Consider the following 15,737-nt stretch of genomic DNA (forward strand, 5'->3'; position numbering starts at 1 on the left):
CCCTATCGGTGATGGTGTTACATTGCATCCCAGTGGCAAAGAAAACGTTTCATGCCATGCATATTGTCACTAGAGTAGCGTGTAAAATTAATCTTTATGTGTGGACATGGGCAAAATAACACAAACAAAGCATAAAAAAAAACAGAAAACATTGATAAAACAAAGCAAAACCTAATTTAGCAAACATTTCACACAAAAGTCAGGCTTTCCTGAAGGCCACTATCTGCTCTTATTCTAAAAGTCTGAGCCTGAAATGAGAAACTAGTCTGAATTTCTTTGAATAATCCAGCTTGTGAAAAAGAGATGCACAAAAAAAACAGCTTCATATTACATGTCAAAGATTAAAATAATGTATTTTACAAAATTACAAACAAGACTATTCATTGAGTAAGCTTTATTACAATCTGATTAAAATGACAGAACTATAGAGCAAAATTACATTTACATTGCACACAAACTACGACAATATAAAACGAATTACAAAAAGGAATGTTAATGACTTTGGAATGCTGTATAGATATTGCATTGCATAGACACAGGCAAAGCTTCAGGCTTCTTTGCTGTATAACAAACTGTTCAAGGACACACAAAATGTGTCCAGAAAATGTAATACTCGTGCCATATTTCACACTGGATCACACTATGAACTGTGTTATGAACTGGATGGCTCTACAAGTGGCTGGTAAGGGCCCTGGCACAGACACAGGAATCCCTAGCCACACTGTACTGGAAGAGAAAAGCTGAAGAAATGAAAATGTAAGCGATACTGTGTATTATTGTGTATTATGTATGTATGATGTCCATTATGACAGGAAACAGCACATGGACATGATCTTATCTAACACCTGCCTTAATGGTCTGGTGATGCAGCCTATGTGCTTTTAATAGTTTACACTCTCTCTCTCACACACACACACACACACACACACACACACACACACACACACACACACAGTCTATTTCATCTGTTTATATCCAAAAATGTTCTTCAGCACAAGAGGCAAGTCATATCAATTTTGGCTTTGTCACATCTAGTATATTGACTGCTGGTCAAATGTGCTTGGCTAGGGTCAGAAGAAGGCACTTCAGAGTTACATATGGCAAATAGAACACACAGACTAGCTGCGGCATACACTGATATGATTCACCTCCACCATCCGCTTCATAGATTCCTATTCATTAATCATATTGTGTGAAGACATAATCATGGTTTAACTGTTTTTTCACTGCTGATTTTGTCCTACTAAAACTTTCTGTAGATGGCAGGAGCTTAACAGTTCTGATTCTTTCCTTCCTCCTTCTTTTCTACCATTCTTTCAGTATTTTTTTCCCCATCCTTTCTTGTTTTCTGCTTGTCTGCCTGTTCATACGACAGAGCACATTGCAGTGGTATCTCTCATCTCTCTCTACCTCCTTCCTCTCCCAAGCCATTCCCCTTTATTTCTCTTTACATTCCGGGCTCTGGTGAGTTGGTGGAGCTGGAGGCTGAGGCCGCATGCTCCCTTGCCCCCCCGCCGGGGCTGCCCGTCACTCTCCACTGGAGGATGCAGGTGTCTTTGCCCCCCAGGGAGAGCAGGTGGCTGTCGCTGCTGGTGAAGCACACGTTGGTCACGTGGCTGCCGTGACCCTCATACTTATGACTAGGTGCCTACAGAGAGAGAGAGAGAGAGAGAGAGATAATTAATGATTCTATCATCTTTATTTCAAACTATAGTGCCTTTAGCGTGAGTGCAAAACAGTGAGCGATGGGAACAGGGAGCTCATCAAGTGGGCAAAAAAGAGGGAAAAAAGAGCTGTTTGGTGCAAGGTCACACAAAAACACTGCAAGGGCTCACAAAACCACATACACACATAAGGTATGCTGCATTTATATACACTGCAAACACCAAAACCTTTACACAAAAAAAAAACCTTTACACAAATGCACACTCACACACAGACACAGAGAGAAAGAGAGAGGGAACATTATTAACTCCTAAAGAGAGAAAGAGAGAGAACATTTCTAACTCCTAAAGGATAGAAATGAGGATCAATGGTTGTGTCTTCTCAGGGACATCCAAGGAAATCCTTGGTATGACAAGAAAAAATAATCGATGATCGAAAAATGGACAGGTTTTAACATCTGGTTTACCAAAGTAAAGCTTCAAGCATAATAGCAATGTTTGCACTCAATCAAGAATGTTTTGATATTGGCAATACCATTTTATTAGAGTGTACAAGTGTTGTACACAGTATCTTGATATATTTTCATGTAATCTGTGAACTTTGCTTCAGGCGTTTGTTTTAATTGTTTGGTTTGGCCCCGAAACAATTTCAGCTTTGGCCAAAACAACCAAGAACATCCAAGCTCTCTGCACCACTTCACACAAGCCAAACCATCGGAAAGTTAATCCAGTGGAACCAAAACCAGGTTTTGTTGCTGTTTTCACTGAAAATAACGATTCCTCTTGTTGGCAGCAGAGGGCAATAAGTTCCACACAGCGATTTTTGAAAAAAAAAATCAAGCTGGAAAACAGAAGTAAGCCATGGCGCCAACAAAAAGAAAGTGCATGTTAACAGCGACAAACATACTGTACCATTATGATTTAGTAGGGAGCGAACTATAGTCATGGCATGGCATGGCATTCCACAAAAAGAGAAAAGCCTTTCTTTGAAATAATGACAAATGTAATTAGCATTCATCATTGTTTATTCCATCTCTAATGCAAATTGGACTTTGATTTTGACTCTTCATTAAACAGAATATTGATGGTACACTTCATCTAATAGTGTTTTGCACAACGGACCGTGTATGATTCGTTCATTTGACATTCAATTGAGAATCCAAAATTTAAAATGAAAAAAATACTGGTTATTTCATTATTTGTTCATGAATGTGATACAAACAAACAAATAATGCTTTGTTTTTCAGACTTTTGAATTAATGGTCAGATCAAAGTAAAACATTTAAAAAACAGCCTCAGGGCCAAAACTGATTTTAATATAAAATTTTTCTGATTTCTGTGACCTGGAAGTCAATCCGATGTCACTTTCTTGGTCTTTAAGGCCTGTCAGTGTTCAGTGTTTTGCCAATTTAGTGACTGTTGCTAGATTTAGGGACTTTTAACCATCCCTTGGGTCAGAAAATATTGTCTAGCAACTAGGGAGAAATTTGGCGACTTGCGCAATGAAGGCAAAGTCGGTTTCGTTATTGAATCGTCTCCCTTCTTATGCCTGTTTCGTTTATGAACATTGCGTGCGCCCAAAGTGTTGCCCCATGATTATAGAAATAATGACTGGACTATGTAGTATTAGCCCATGTTATTGCACGGATAGATGTTCTATAGGCCTAGATCTATCAGCTCAGATCTATTGTCGACAACGTCATTGGAAGGCAGCCAGTTGCAGTAGCTTAACTTCTGGTGAGATTGCTCCAGAGACAAGAGGTAGCCTAGCTATGACATGACAGGGTAACTAGGGACACGCTTGTCAGCATCGTTCATACATTGATCAAAGGAAAGTTGGCTACAACTTCATTCACATGCAGAGCAAATAATTCAAATCGAGCATACAAGTTAGAAAAACCTATTCGTTTAGTCTGTCGGCTAAGGAAAAAAATAGAGATTCTGTTGCTCTGTCCAAGTGGACATTTAAATATAGCCATTGTCTTTAGGTTAAATTGGGTGTATGGTTACTGATAGTCTGATTTAGTCTGATTTAACACTGCAAAACAGAAGCAGCAGCTTGCAATGGAAGTCAATAAATAATTTCTGGGTGATAGCAATCGAAAAAAAAATAATATCAAAATCAGTTTCGGCCCTGAGGCCGTTTTTGAAATGTTCTACTTTTGATCTGACCATGAAATCAAAAGTCTGAAAAACAAAGCGTTATTTGTTTGTTTGTATCACATTCATAAACAAATAATGAAATAACAAGTAATTTTTTGATTTTTTGATTTTTGATTCTCAATTGAATATCAAATGAACGAATCATACACGGACCCACAACCTTTACAGGCAATTCAAATAAACTCTTAGTGTAGCTCTGAATGAGACTTCTGCGTCGGGCAACAAGTAGTTTTGCCCACTTCTTCTGAGCAAACTACTCCAGTCGTCTCAAATTTGAAGGGGGCCTTCTGCAGATTGAATGTTTCAGCTCTTTCCAGAGATGTTAGAACAGTCCACCATTTGTCCCTTACCCATGCTTTTAACTGTGTGTTTTGGGTCATTATCCTTTTGGAGGACTGTGTTTGTGTGTGTGTGTGTGTGTGTGTGTGTGTGTGTGTGTGTGTGTGTGTGTGTGTGTGTGTGGCTAACCTTAGGCTTTGGACAGGGGTACTGGAACAGGTGCACTTTGCAGAAGTCGTCTGCCATGGCTACCAGTCTCTCGTTGTGGGAACGGCAGAGTGCATTTATGTCCGTGCCATCTGACCCCTCCAGCCAAACTCCTGTATAAGTAAGCATATCGATTGCATCAGTTTCCATTAAACATAGGACAGGCTGGACGATGTGACAACTCAAGTGCTCAGACCTATTTGGCATTATTTTATCAGCACAATGATCAGTGCTATCAACACATCACTGATATGTCAGGTCGGGTGTGGGGGGTTGAATTTTAGGTGAGGATTTAAAATTGTAGTCAGTTGAATAAAGTTGTGTGACCAACTGAGAGAGCGTGCTGTGCCTCATTGCTTAAGGACTAGGCTTTGGGAGTATTGATAGGAATGTTACCAGGTGTTTGGCAACTAGAAGAACATTCAAATCAAAGAAAATGCCCATGGGCGGTTCACTTAAAAAGTCTAAAAAAAAACATCAGAAATCTCTATGTTCTTTTGTGAAATAAAAAATGTAGGAGCGTCCTGATCATTATCATTTATTGCAGTTTTCATTGCAGGTTATGCACAGTACATTTCAGTGCTCAAGAAACAATGGCAGAGTCTTGCTCTTGCTGTGCTGTATTGTACATACTCTTATTACATCTGCCTTGGTGTGCTCCTCAGGCTGTTTGTTTGATTGCTTGTAAACACAAAAAAAAACGAATTGCCTCAATTTTCCTTAAACTTGCAGGTAATGCGTAGCATAGGCCAAGGAGGAACCTGTTCCATTTTGGAGCATCTCCTCAAATGAAGTTTCCCGTTTGCCAACATCTCACGCCTTACCCACAACGTGGAAGCCCAGCACACAGGTGTAGGAGGCCCACTCGCGGTCTTTACTCTCGTAGCGATTCCTCAGCAGCTTGCAGCCTCCAGCCACGTCCCCTGGAGACAGAAACAGTTAGCACAGTTAACACTCCCACTAGCACAGTCTACAGCACATGGCAGGTGCCAGCTGACTGTATGCTCATACACATGGAACTACATGCAAAGGCACACTCATTTATGCCATATGCAAAAGTATTTCTGTAAGATGTCAAACAGCAACAAACAAAATATCACACAAGCAAACACTAATTATGTCAGCCAACCACATATTCTCTCTCTCTCTCTCTCTCTCTCTCTCTCTCTCACACACACACACACACACACACACACACACTCATACACACACACACACACACACACACACACACACACACACACACACAGCAGTACAGTAAAAGGTAAAGTATATCCACTTACAGTAAAGGATCTCATAATCTCCAGAATTGGACATGATGTATTTCCCATCTTTAGACCAATCCAGATGGGTTATGAAACTGGAGTGTCCCTGGTGTAGCACAAGCAACAGACAGATTAAATTAACTCCATTACAGCAACATTAAAGTTTAGCACAGCAATCGTTTATATGGTTTAATTGAGCATTTGTCTTATCGACAAACCTTTGATACACCATTTAATTAAACATCTCGGCCACTTTATCTAGAATTAAAAGTTGCCAGATTTTATCCATCGATTGTTCAGAAAAAGTTAAAAGCGGCGATTAAAAGTAGACTCCAGTGACCCCAAATACTTTTTGAGTTAAATCACCCCACAAGGGTCTTGTGCTAATAGCACACTGGAACCAGCATATTATTATCTCTAACAATGAGCCATTGACTAGTCCCATCAGGCTCGGCCGGCTCACGCCCACGCTCACCGTGCACTTCCCGAAACGCGTGTAGCGCCGCCCGCTCTCCGACACACTGTAGATGTAGATGAAGTTGTCATGGGAACCCACGGCCAGGAAACTTCCATCTGAAAAAAAAGAGAGGGGATAATTGCGGAGAAGTCAGAGTGCTGAACCCTAACAGCTAAAAAATCATCTGAGCGAATGGTCTCTCTACCCCCACATTTTCAAATACCAATACAGATGCTCTTACATTAGGCAGACACCTTTATCCAAAATGACTTGCAAGTGAGCTACAATGCAAAGAAACAGCTGGAAACTCGAAAATAAAGTGCCATGAAAAATATGTTTTGTAGGACTCAATAGTAGGACACAAATAGTACGATAAAGCGTATGCCTCCATCTGTTAAGACAGACGGAGGATTATAAATAGATTGTTCATTTCTAATCAGTAATCCATTATTTCCTTTATTTTGTTGTGACCAAAATCAAGTTCAATGTTGAGCATTTCTTTGCTGTAATCGTAGTCTGTGTTGGGTGAGGGTGAGGGTTGTGATTATGGTCTGTGTTGGGTGAGGGTGAGGGTTGTGATTATGGTCTGTGTTGGGTGAGGGTGAGGGTTGTGATTGTAGTCTGTGTTGGGTGAGGGTGAGGGTTGTGATTGTAGTCTGTGTTGGGTGAGGGTGAGGGTTGTGATTGTAGTCTGTGTTGGGTGAGGGTGTGGTGGACGATGACCTCTGACCTGGAGAGTATCTCATGACGGACAGCTGCTCGTTACCATCGGTGAGGTCAGACACCACCTCCCTCGTCCGCAAATCCAGCACCAACCACCTTTCAGTGGGAGAGCATGGAGAAAGGGTGGGGTGGGAATGGGAGAGAGAGAAAGATAATCAAGTTAATTCCAGATACTTCACATTAACTCCTGATGCAATCCACAGCATAGAGCATGCTCACACCCTAAACCTGTATTATAGCATGCTCACACCCCTAACCCTGTATTTGTTTTGCACAGTGACTCAGGCAGATCCTAATCTCTGATGACAGTTCCTAACACACCTCACAATACACATCCATTCAGGGTTACAGGAGACAAGAGTGTTTAAGACAGACTATACATCAGGAGTGGTAGACAGACTATACATCAGGAGTGGTAGACAGACTACAGACTATACATCAGGAGTGGTAGACAGACTACAGAAGAGATGTACAGACTAATAGAGGTGAGAACTGCCACAGAGGTGACTATACGATACTATCATGATATTTGGGTCACAATACATTATTCTTTACGTTTTACGATAAAGCAAGTATTGTGATTCGACTCTGCCATACACTGCGATTTATTTCTACCACAATCCAGAGTCTGCAGGCCCCAGCTGTGGTGCAACTGGCTGGGGCACCTGCACCATACGCCGGTGACCCGGGTTTGATTCCCACCCCGTGGTCCTTTCCGGATCCCACCCCGACTCTCTCTCCCACTCACTTCCTGTCATTCTCCACTATCCTATCCGCAATAAAGGCATAAAAGCCCCCCCCTTCCCAAAAAAAATAAAATAAAATCCAGAGTCTGCAGCCATCTTGGTAACCTTGGGTGTGACAAAATTATACTGACAAAAATGTACTTTTAGGACCAAGAATATACTTACCTTCCCATTTACACTGTGACATGAGAAAAACATGTCCCAATCAGAATAAAAACTGCTGATGCGAATAGAATTTTAATCGGAATGAAAGAGGTGGTGTACTCCGTTCTTATTCCGATTGAACAGCCATGTATACAATCAATCGGATGGAACACTCGGCTTCAGAAAGTAAACGTCCTACCATGTATTGTTTTTATCTGTGCACTTAAAGGGACACCAGGCAAGCCTGATGCCTTTTCTCTACAAAACTCCCCCTCGCTCGGTCTGAAGCTGTTTTCCTTTTCTTTGCGTCTTCGGTCAAGGGTTTTCGCTGCTTCTTCGCCGGCTCTGCCATTATACACACGTTTGCAACAATCTCTAGCGTTTCGTTAGCCTGCCTCTGTGCTGTAAACTGATCCTGCTTCAGTCGGCGGGTAGGATACACCGAACTTGCAAGTGGGATATTCTTCCTACAGGCAGTAGGGGCGGGCGAGAGAGCCTTCATTCGCCCTGTAATGAGTCATTTAACCATATACCGACTTACGAAGATGATTTATTAACACGAAAACGTTGCCTGGTGTCCCTTTAACACAAGTGGTTTCATAAATTAGCTGATCTACCTGGTTGAAGAGTTGTGCCAATTAGAATCAGCTGTCTGGTTTAGGGCATGGTTGGAACAAAGGTGATACATACAACCAGTGATGGCACTCAGTTGTGCAGAGGAGGACATGGTGATGGTTGGTGCTGATGAATTGGTGGGTTGGGTTAAGACTCACCTGCCTGTGTTGAGACCAACAGACACCACCGTCCCGCTGGGACAGAAGTCTGCACACAGTCCCGACTCCTGACAAACACAAACAGCAAGATTCACACTGAGCACTGGATTAACAAGAATTAGAATCCTCAATGACCAGCGACATGGAGAAATCCTGGGTTATCCTGGGTTTTTTCTCAATTATGTTAACCCTCTGTATTACAAAGAGATGTAAAACACTGATTTGTGTACATTGCAGTTCATTGATTGCTTGGAATGGCAGTTCAACAGGTGTCTAAGAAGTTATTTTGTAATCGACTGTAGCTCGGTGTGAATTCAAAGTGAGACTGTAGTGTGTGTGTGTGTGTGTGTGTGTGTGTGTGTGTGTGTGTGTGTGTGTATGTGTGTGCGTGTGTTTCTGTGTCTACATTTGAGTGTGTGTGTGTGTGTGTGTGTGTGTGTGTGTGTGTGTGTGTGTGTGACTACATTTGAGAGAGTGTGTGTGTGTGTGTGTGTGTGTGTGTGTGTGTGTGTGTGACTACATTTGAGAGTGTGTGTGTGTGTGTGTGTGTGTGTGTGTGTGTGTGTGTATGTGTGACATACCTCCAGAGTGGTGGACCAGTCCAGACTGTGCTCCTCGGCGTTCCACAGGCACAGCTGCCGGTCGTTCCCGCAGGTCAGGAAGACGTTCTGGGAGGGGTGTGTGGCCAGACCCCACATCTCATCCACGTGGCCCTGCCACCAAATGCCCCATTAGTCAGTCAGTCGATCGGTCAGTTACAGCTACGCAAACACTGACCCCTAAACTGCTACAGCCTGTCTGACCTCATGGTTGTTTATGACAGTTCATGTTTATGTCATATTCAGATGTGACCTTCTGACCTCTAGCCAACTGAAGCGCTGGGAAATTCAGGCATCCCCAGACTCCCACTTCACACTGTATTCTGAACAGAACACTCAAGTCTCATGTGCAACACCCTCTTTGTTATGCCTCAGGTTTATGCCAGGGCCTCTTTCTACTTCATATTCACAGTGACCTACTGACCTTCTGTCCACTCTGGAAACTTCAAGCACCACAAAACTCTCACTTCCCAGCTGGATTATGGCCAGAAAAGGCTCATGTTTAGCACTCTTTGTTTATGACTGTTTATGACTGACCCTATTCCCACTTCACATCTAGATATGACCTGTAGACTCCATAAATAAAACATGAAAAATGACCTCTGCAGGGCTTAAAGCAAGGAACATTTCTGTGCTTGACGTTATTGGAATGTTTTGATGGCATTATAAATAAATATCTATGCCTCTGACTCATGCCGCAATTCAGACACAGTGCCTGACATGCAAACATGAAAACAGCATGTGGCGTCCTACAAGCTATGTGTTCATCAGTAACCACGGTGACGGCACTTTCATAGTTTTAGCGTAGAGAAGTTAATGCGTCCTGCAGTTTACCTAGACTAGTTACCAAAGGTGCTTAGTCAGGCTCTCCCTCCCTTGATTAGTGTCCTGCACAGCCTACAAGTGTCACCTCACATACACTGACAGACTCTTGTGAAAGGGAAGTGGATAGGGTCTGAGAATAGGTCTCTAACCCACATCACATGAGAATAGGTCTCTAACCCACATTCAGTTACAGTATATGTGCCGGAGTCCCTGCAGCAACTTGGAGTTAAGTGCCTTGCTCATGGGGAACAACGGTGGAAGCCGGGAATTGAACCCACAACTTTTTCAGGCTACTGCATGCACCCAGCTCCTTAACCACTGCGCTACGCTAACCACTACACAACCCGTTTCCACACAGCCAAACACCTAGCCAACTGAACCTCAGGGGTGTGAGTAGTGACTCAGTGGCCCTGACCACAGACAAACTTGCTCATGTTCCCAGGCCTGCTGAATGTGTCTCTGCCCAGCGTGCCCAGGTTACTCTGCGCCTGGCGTACATCCAAGGGGAGAAATCAGGGTGAAACTTAACGCTGGATGTCGCCCAACTAACAAGACAGGTGCAGACGTGTTGGCGAATGGAATGTGTTTTAAGTCAACGGTCCTGATGCTCTGATTACTATGTCTTGGGATTGGATGGATCACAAGTGCAATGTGGATGTCTAAGCCTCTGACTAATATCAGATTTACGACATGATGCAGAAGAAAAGAAAGACATGCTTCTTTATCTACATGCGGGTGACTAAGGTCTCTGACAGCGATCACCAGATGATAAGGCCAGCATAAACAAGTTGCAACTACCTCTTCAAACATGAGACTGCAGCCTGATAAGACCTTCCTCTTTAACCTGCTTTAAATAGTGACTTTCATTTACCCTTGTCGAAGAGAAACAAAACCTCTATGAGAGTCTGACAAAATATCATTGCTTTCATGACTATCAGGGATAAGGCAAGCTGGCAAATGGCTCCATGTAAATATCATATTATGCGATGATGTCAAGCTAATGCTTCAATGCAAGGCATCTGTATCCCACTTGATCAATATATATATATACTGTATATAAATACTATATACTGTATATGTATGGCTTGTGTCATGCTATACACATGCTTTACATCTTATCTGCCCATGTCAACATGTCATATGAACCGATCACTAAAGACCTTGCATAAATATACCTGCGATGTTGCCAGTCAAATGAAGGGTTTCTGATATCTTCAGTCATTTCTACCATAAGCCTTCACATCTTCAAAGCCAACTATCTGTACCTCTCATCTTATGAGATGACCATGGAAGACATTACATATATATAAATATCAGGCCTATCAGCCTGATGACCAGGCTTGGTATGGTCAGTGATATCTTGGGGATGACTTACCTGTACTACGGCCACAAAGCCGTCGGAGAAGGTGCCTCTGAGGATGGCGTTGCGGGTCGTTCCCACCAGAAGCTCCTCTCCGTCCACGTCAGCGATGGTACGCACGGCCCCGAACTGCTCTGGGATCTGCAGGGGAGATAGGGGATGAGCACACACACACACACCCAGCAGACCTGCACACACAATTTGAGTATCATTTGGCAAACATTGCTTTGAAGGGGCCCATCACAGGTCAACCTAAGTTGACAGCCTGGCAAGATAGACAGCCATACAGTTTCTTACACACACACACACACACACACACACGCACACACACACGCGCACACACACACACGCACACACATGCACACACACACACAGGGACAAAGACACACACACACACACACACACACACATACACACAGGGAGAAAGACACACACACACGCATACACACAGGGAGAAAGACGCACACATACACACGCATACACACAGGGAGAAAGACACACACACACACACACACACACACACACACACACACACACACACACACACACACACACACACACAGGGAGAAAGACACACACACACACACAGGGAGAAAGACACACACACACACACAGGGAGAAAGACACACACACACACACACGCACACACAGGGAGAAAGACACACACACACACACACACGCATACACACAGGGAGAGAGACGCACACACACATACACACACCTCACATTCCCTCTCAGGGGCTAGGTCAGCACTCCAGCGAATAATCTTGCGGTCTTTTCCCCCGCCACTCAGAAGAGCGCCGCCCTGCAGGACGCAGAGTGTAAACACACTGCCCTCATGAGCACGCATCTGACGCATGATCTGGAAGGTCTCTGCTCCATGGCACACACAAAGAAGAGGAGGAGATAGAGAGAGAGAAGAGAAACAGAGAGATTGATTGATCATCATTCCACCATCTTCATTTCAGATGATGCCTTTGCAGTGTGTGCTAAACATTGAGTTATGAGAACGGACAAGACTTTCCCCACAACAATGGGGGGGCTCATCAGTTTGTGCTCTGCAAAAATTCTGCAAGGCTCACAAACCACACACACTAACACTAACCACACACACACACACACACACACACACACACACACACACACACACACACACACACACACACACACACACACACACACACACACACTCGCCCCTTGGCAAATAACAAACCTACACAAGAATGTGCACACAAACACACACGCACTCACGCACGCACCCAGGAACGCACTCACACACACACACACGCACGCACCCAGGAACGCACCCAGGAACGCACGCACACACACACACACACACACACACACACACACACACACACACACACACACACACACACACACACACACACACAGACTTGCCTTTGGCTCCTTTGCCCAGCGTCTTTGTGTCTGCGCGTGATTTGCCCCAAGTGAGGATGTTGCCCTCGGAGTCCCCCGTCAGCACATCTCCCGTTAGGCTGAACACGAAGCACAGGATGAACTTGGGCTTCTTGTATTTCTGGAAGAGAGCCAAACACATACAATAACACACACACACACACACACACACACACACACACACACACACGCACACGCACACGCACACACGCACACACACACACACGCACACACACACACACACACACACACACACACACACACACACACATCACATTGTAAGGACTGCACTGATCCTATTACATTCAAATCCAGCCAGTCAAGACCTTGGATACTAATGTTTTGAATCATATGATATATTATATTTCATGTTATTTCAGATGATACTGGATATTATTACATAATGCGTGTTTCCATTGCATATTACACGGTGCATTAAAGGCACTGTATAACACATCATCTCAAGCCTCTCTGGAGAGGTTTTCCTGTAAATCCTCATTCAAAATGTCCTATAATATGTACCGGAACACTAGCCTCCAGAAGTATATTAAGCTTGACGAGCCGGGGCCAACTGCAGGGCTAATTAGCAGCAGCATATGCCTGATAGACAGACAAAACAGAGCGCTGGCCAAACACATCTACACAAGAGCAGGCCAGTTAGAGCACACAAGCAAGCCAGACTACACACTCACCCATGTTGGGATAACACTGTATACTTGGAGATATGAGTCGCTGCAGAACAAGGAAAACGTGTGTGTGTGTGTGTGTGTGTGTGTGTGTGTGTGTGTGTGTGTGTGTGTGTGTGTCTGTGTGTGTGTGTGTGTGTGTGTGTGCTATGTATGTGTGTATTGTTATGCATGTATGTATATATGTGGGGATGATGGATCAGCAATTGCAATTACCTTTACATTAAATTATTACTATTGGTCAAATGTGTTTTTCTGTATTATTTATCTTAGTCTTTATCTTTAGTTATCCGCTGTACAGCACTTTGGTCAGTTTATGCTGTGTTTAAATGTGCTTTATAAATTAAATTTACTTACTGACTTACTAAATACACTTAAAGACACCTAGACACTTCTTTATTTATGCACTGTTTATGTAAATAAACAACACATCCATGTGAATGCATGCCAGCATGACCACAGAGGTCATTAGCAGTGGTGACTCACTCCAAAGATGCCCTGCTTCTTGGTGAGCGCTCCGCCGGCCAGTGTCCAGAAGTGGACGTGCGACTTGCCCGAGGTGATGATGTTGCTGATGTCGCTGGGGTTGAACTCCACAGCCAGCACTGCCTCGTTGGTGCTCTGGTAGATCAAAAAGAGCAGACAGACAGACAGACAGACACACACACACACACACACACACACACGTACACAGAGGTCAGTTTACAGTATGTGCAGTACCACAGTACCTGTCTGCACATAAAGTATCTATCTATCTATCTATCTATCTGTCTATCTATCTATCTATCTGTCTATCTATCTGTCTGTCTGTCTGTCTTGTCTGTCTGTCTATCTATCTACCTACCTATTATTCACCAGATACATTCTGCACCTTCAATGGTATAAGTATAGTATAAGTAAGTATATAATATATTATATAATATACTAATATATATATTATTATATATATATTATACTCTTTTGATCCCATGAGGGAAATTGGTCTCTGCATTTATCCCATTCCGTGAATTAGGGAAACACACACAGCACACAGTGATGTGAAGCACACACTTATCCCGGTGCAGTGAGCTGCCTGCAACAACCTTGCTCAAGGGCACTTCAGCCGTGCCTACTGGTCGGGGTTCGAACCGGCAACCCTCCGGTTACAAGTCCGATCGCTAACCAGTAGGCCACGGCTGCCCCTAACAAGTGAGTGAGGAGGTTCTTGGGTTCTTGGTACATGTAAAGGGTTCTTCAACTGCACAAAAAAGGAGCCCTGCTCTATAGAGACACTGTACAGCAAAATAAATTGCAAATGCTTTTGAACATGTATCAGTTGCTTTGTCATGTCAGTCAAAATGAACTATACTTATGGATGCTGAATAGTCGTTCCCAATAAAACTAATAGTCTTCATTTCATTGCTTGAGTCATTACATACAAAATTGGTGAACTAGTTATCAAATTCTGTCACAATGCTGTAGAATTGCAAAGAGCATATACAGTAAAACTGTGAAACGTACATATTCAGTGTCTTGTACTCACTTACTCCCCTAACTACAGCAATTTGTAACTTTACTGTAGTTTTCAAATGGCTGTACAAGTACTGTATAGTGCTGTCTTGAGCATTTTCAGGTAGTGTCACCGAGTTCTGACCTTTTTTTGCATGGGAAAACACTAAGAACATAAACTGTCATAATGAAAACATGACAAAGCCATTTGACTATCTTGTTCATAAATGATGGTGTCAAGACTTCTCATTTTGATGACACTGGAAGTTTCATTGACATAAATACTTGCTTTTGAGGAATGGACTATCCATTTTGAGCAAGTGATGTGCTTTTGCAGGTTATCCATTAGGTTTTGCAGTTTGCACTAATTGTTTTGAGAAATGCACTAACTGCTGTGCAAATGTTAATAGTGATGTGAGAAAAGCACCAAAGCGATTGAGAAAAACTGTAATATGACTGGTATAGGCAAGAGGGATATACCTCATTTCTATAGAGAAGAAGAATGGCTGAATGAATGCATTGAGGCACTGAGAGCGTTATTTCTGGATGAATGTTCGGTTCAAGGCAGTCAAACGGCCAGCATTCCTGCTGACCACTAATGACTGTACAGTACAGCAGCGCTGGAACGCCCTAACCCTATAGCACAGTCATATTCCAGCCTCCGCTGCTTGGACAGAGAGGACAGAGACTCTGGAACGCCCAAGCATATAGCACATTCATTCTCCAGCCTCGGAGAGAGGACATGAAACAGCGGGCACTGCTGACCCCTCAAGGGGAAGGACATAGTGTGAGTGACCCACCGCCAGATCGCCAGGAATGAACAGAGGAACAGAGAGAGAGAAAATGAAAGAGGGGGGAAAAGACATTTGCATGTGCAGGCGCACATCAACACCAGCGTCCCACGCACAAGAGCGTATGCACACACACCCACGTGAGCAC

The 15,737-nt window shown here is 43.4% G+C and overlaps 1 protein-coding gene across 2 annotated transcripts in view; it reads right to left on the reverse strand.

Moving 5' to 3' along the window:
* Window positions 1-379: 379 nt before the first annotated feature.
* Window positions 380-15,737, reverse strand: part of eml3 (EMAP like 3) — a 47,075-nt gene continuing 31,717 nt past the window's right edge. For both annotated transcript variants that reach the window (XM_076289459.1, XM_076289460.1), the window contains 12 exons: window positions 13,797-13,931; window positions 12,607-12,745; window positions 11,927-12,078; window positions 11,221-11,346; window positions 9,003-9,134; window positions 8,422-8,489; window positions 6,766-6,854; window positions 6,054-6,151; window positions 5,597-5,684; window positions 5,138-5,236; window positions 4,296-4,426; window positions 380-1,648 (listed from right to left, as the gene is read on the reverse strand). In XM_076289459.1, coding sequence (XP_076145574.1) covers window positions 1,448-1,648; window positions 4,296-4,426; window positions 5,138-5,236; window positions 5,597-5,684; window positions 6,054-6,151; window positions 6,766-6,854; window positions 8,422-8,489; window positions 9,003-9,134; window positions 11,221-11,346; window positions 11,927-12,078; window positions 12,607-12,745; window positions 13,797-13,931 — 1,458 coding nt within the window. In that variant the 3' untranslated portion in view covers window positions 380-1,447. The remainder of the gene's footprint in view (window positions 1,649-4,295; window positions 4,427-5,137; window positions 5,237-5,596; window positions 5,685-6,053; window positions 6,152-6,765; window positions 6,855-8,421; window positions 8,490-9,002; window positions 9,135-11,220; window positions 11,347-11,926; window positions 12,079-12,606; window positions 12,746-13,796; window positions 13,932-15,737) is intronic.

Source organism: Alosa pseudoharengus, unplaced genomic scaffold, assembly GCF_046254945.1.
Source record: "Alosa pseudoharengus isolate Yale_2024_CS ecotype anadromous, Long Island Sound unplaced genomic scaffold, YU_APseudo_1.1 YU_APseudo_1.1_scf_17, whole genome shotgun sequence".
NCBI lineage: Eukaryota > Metazoa > Chordata > Actinopteri > Clupeiformes > Clupeidae > Alosa > Alosa pseudoharengus.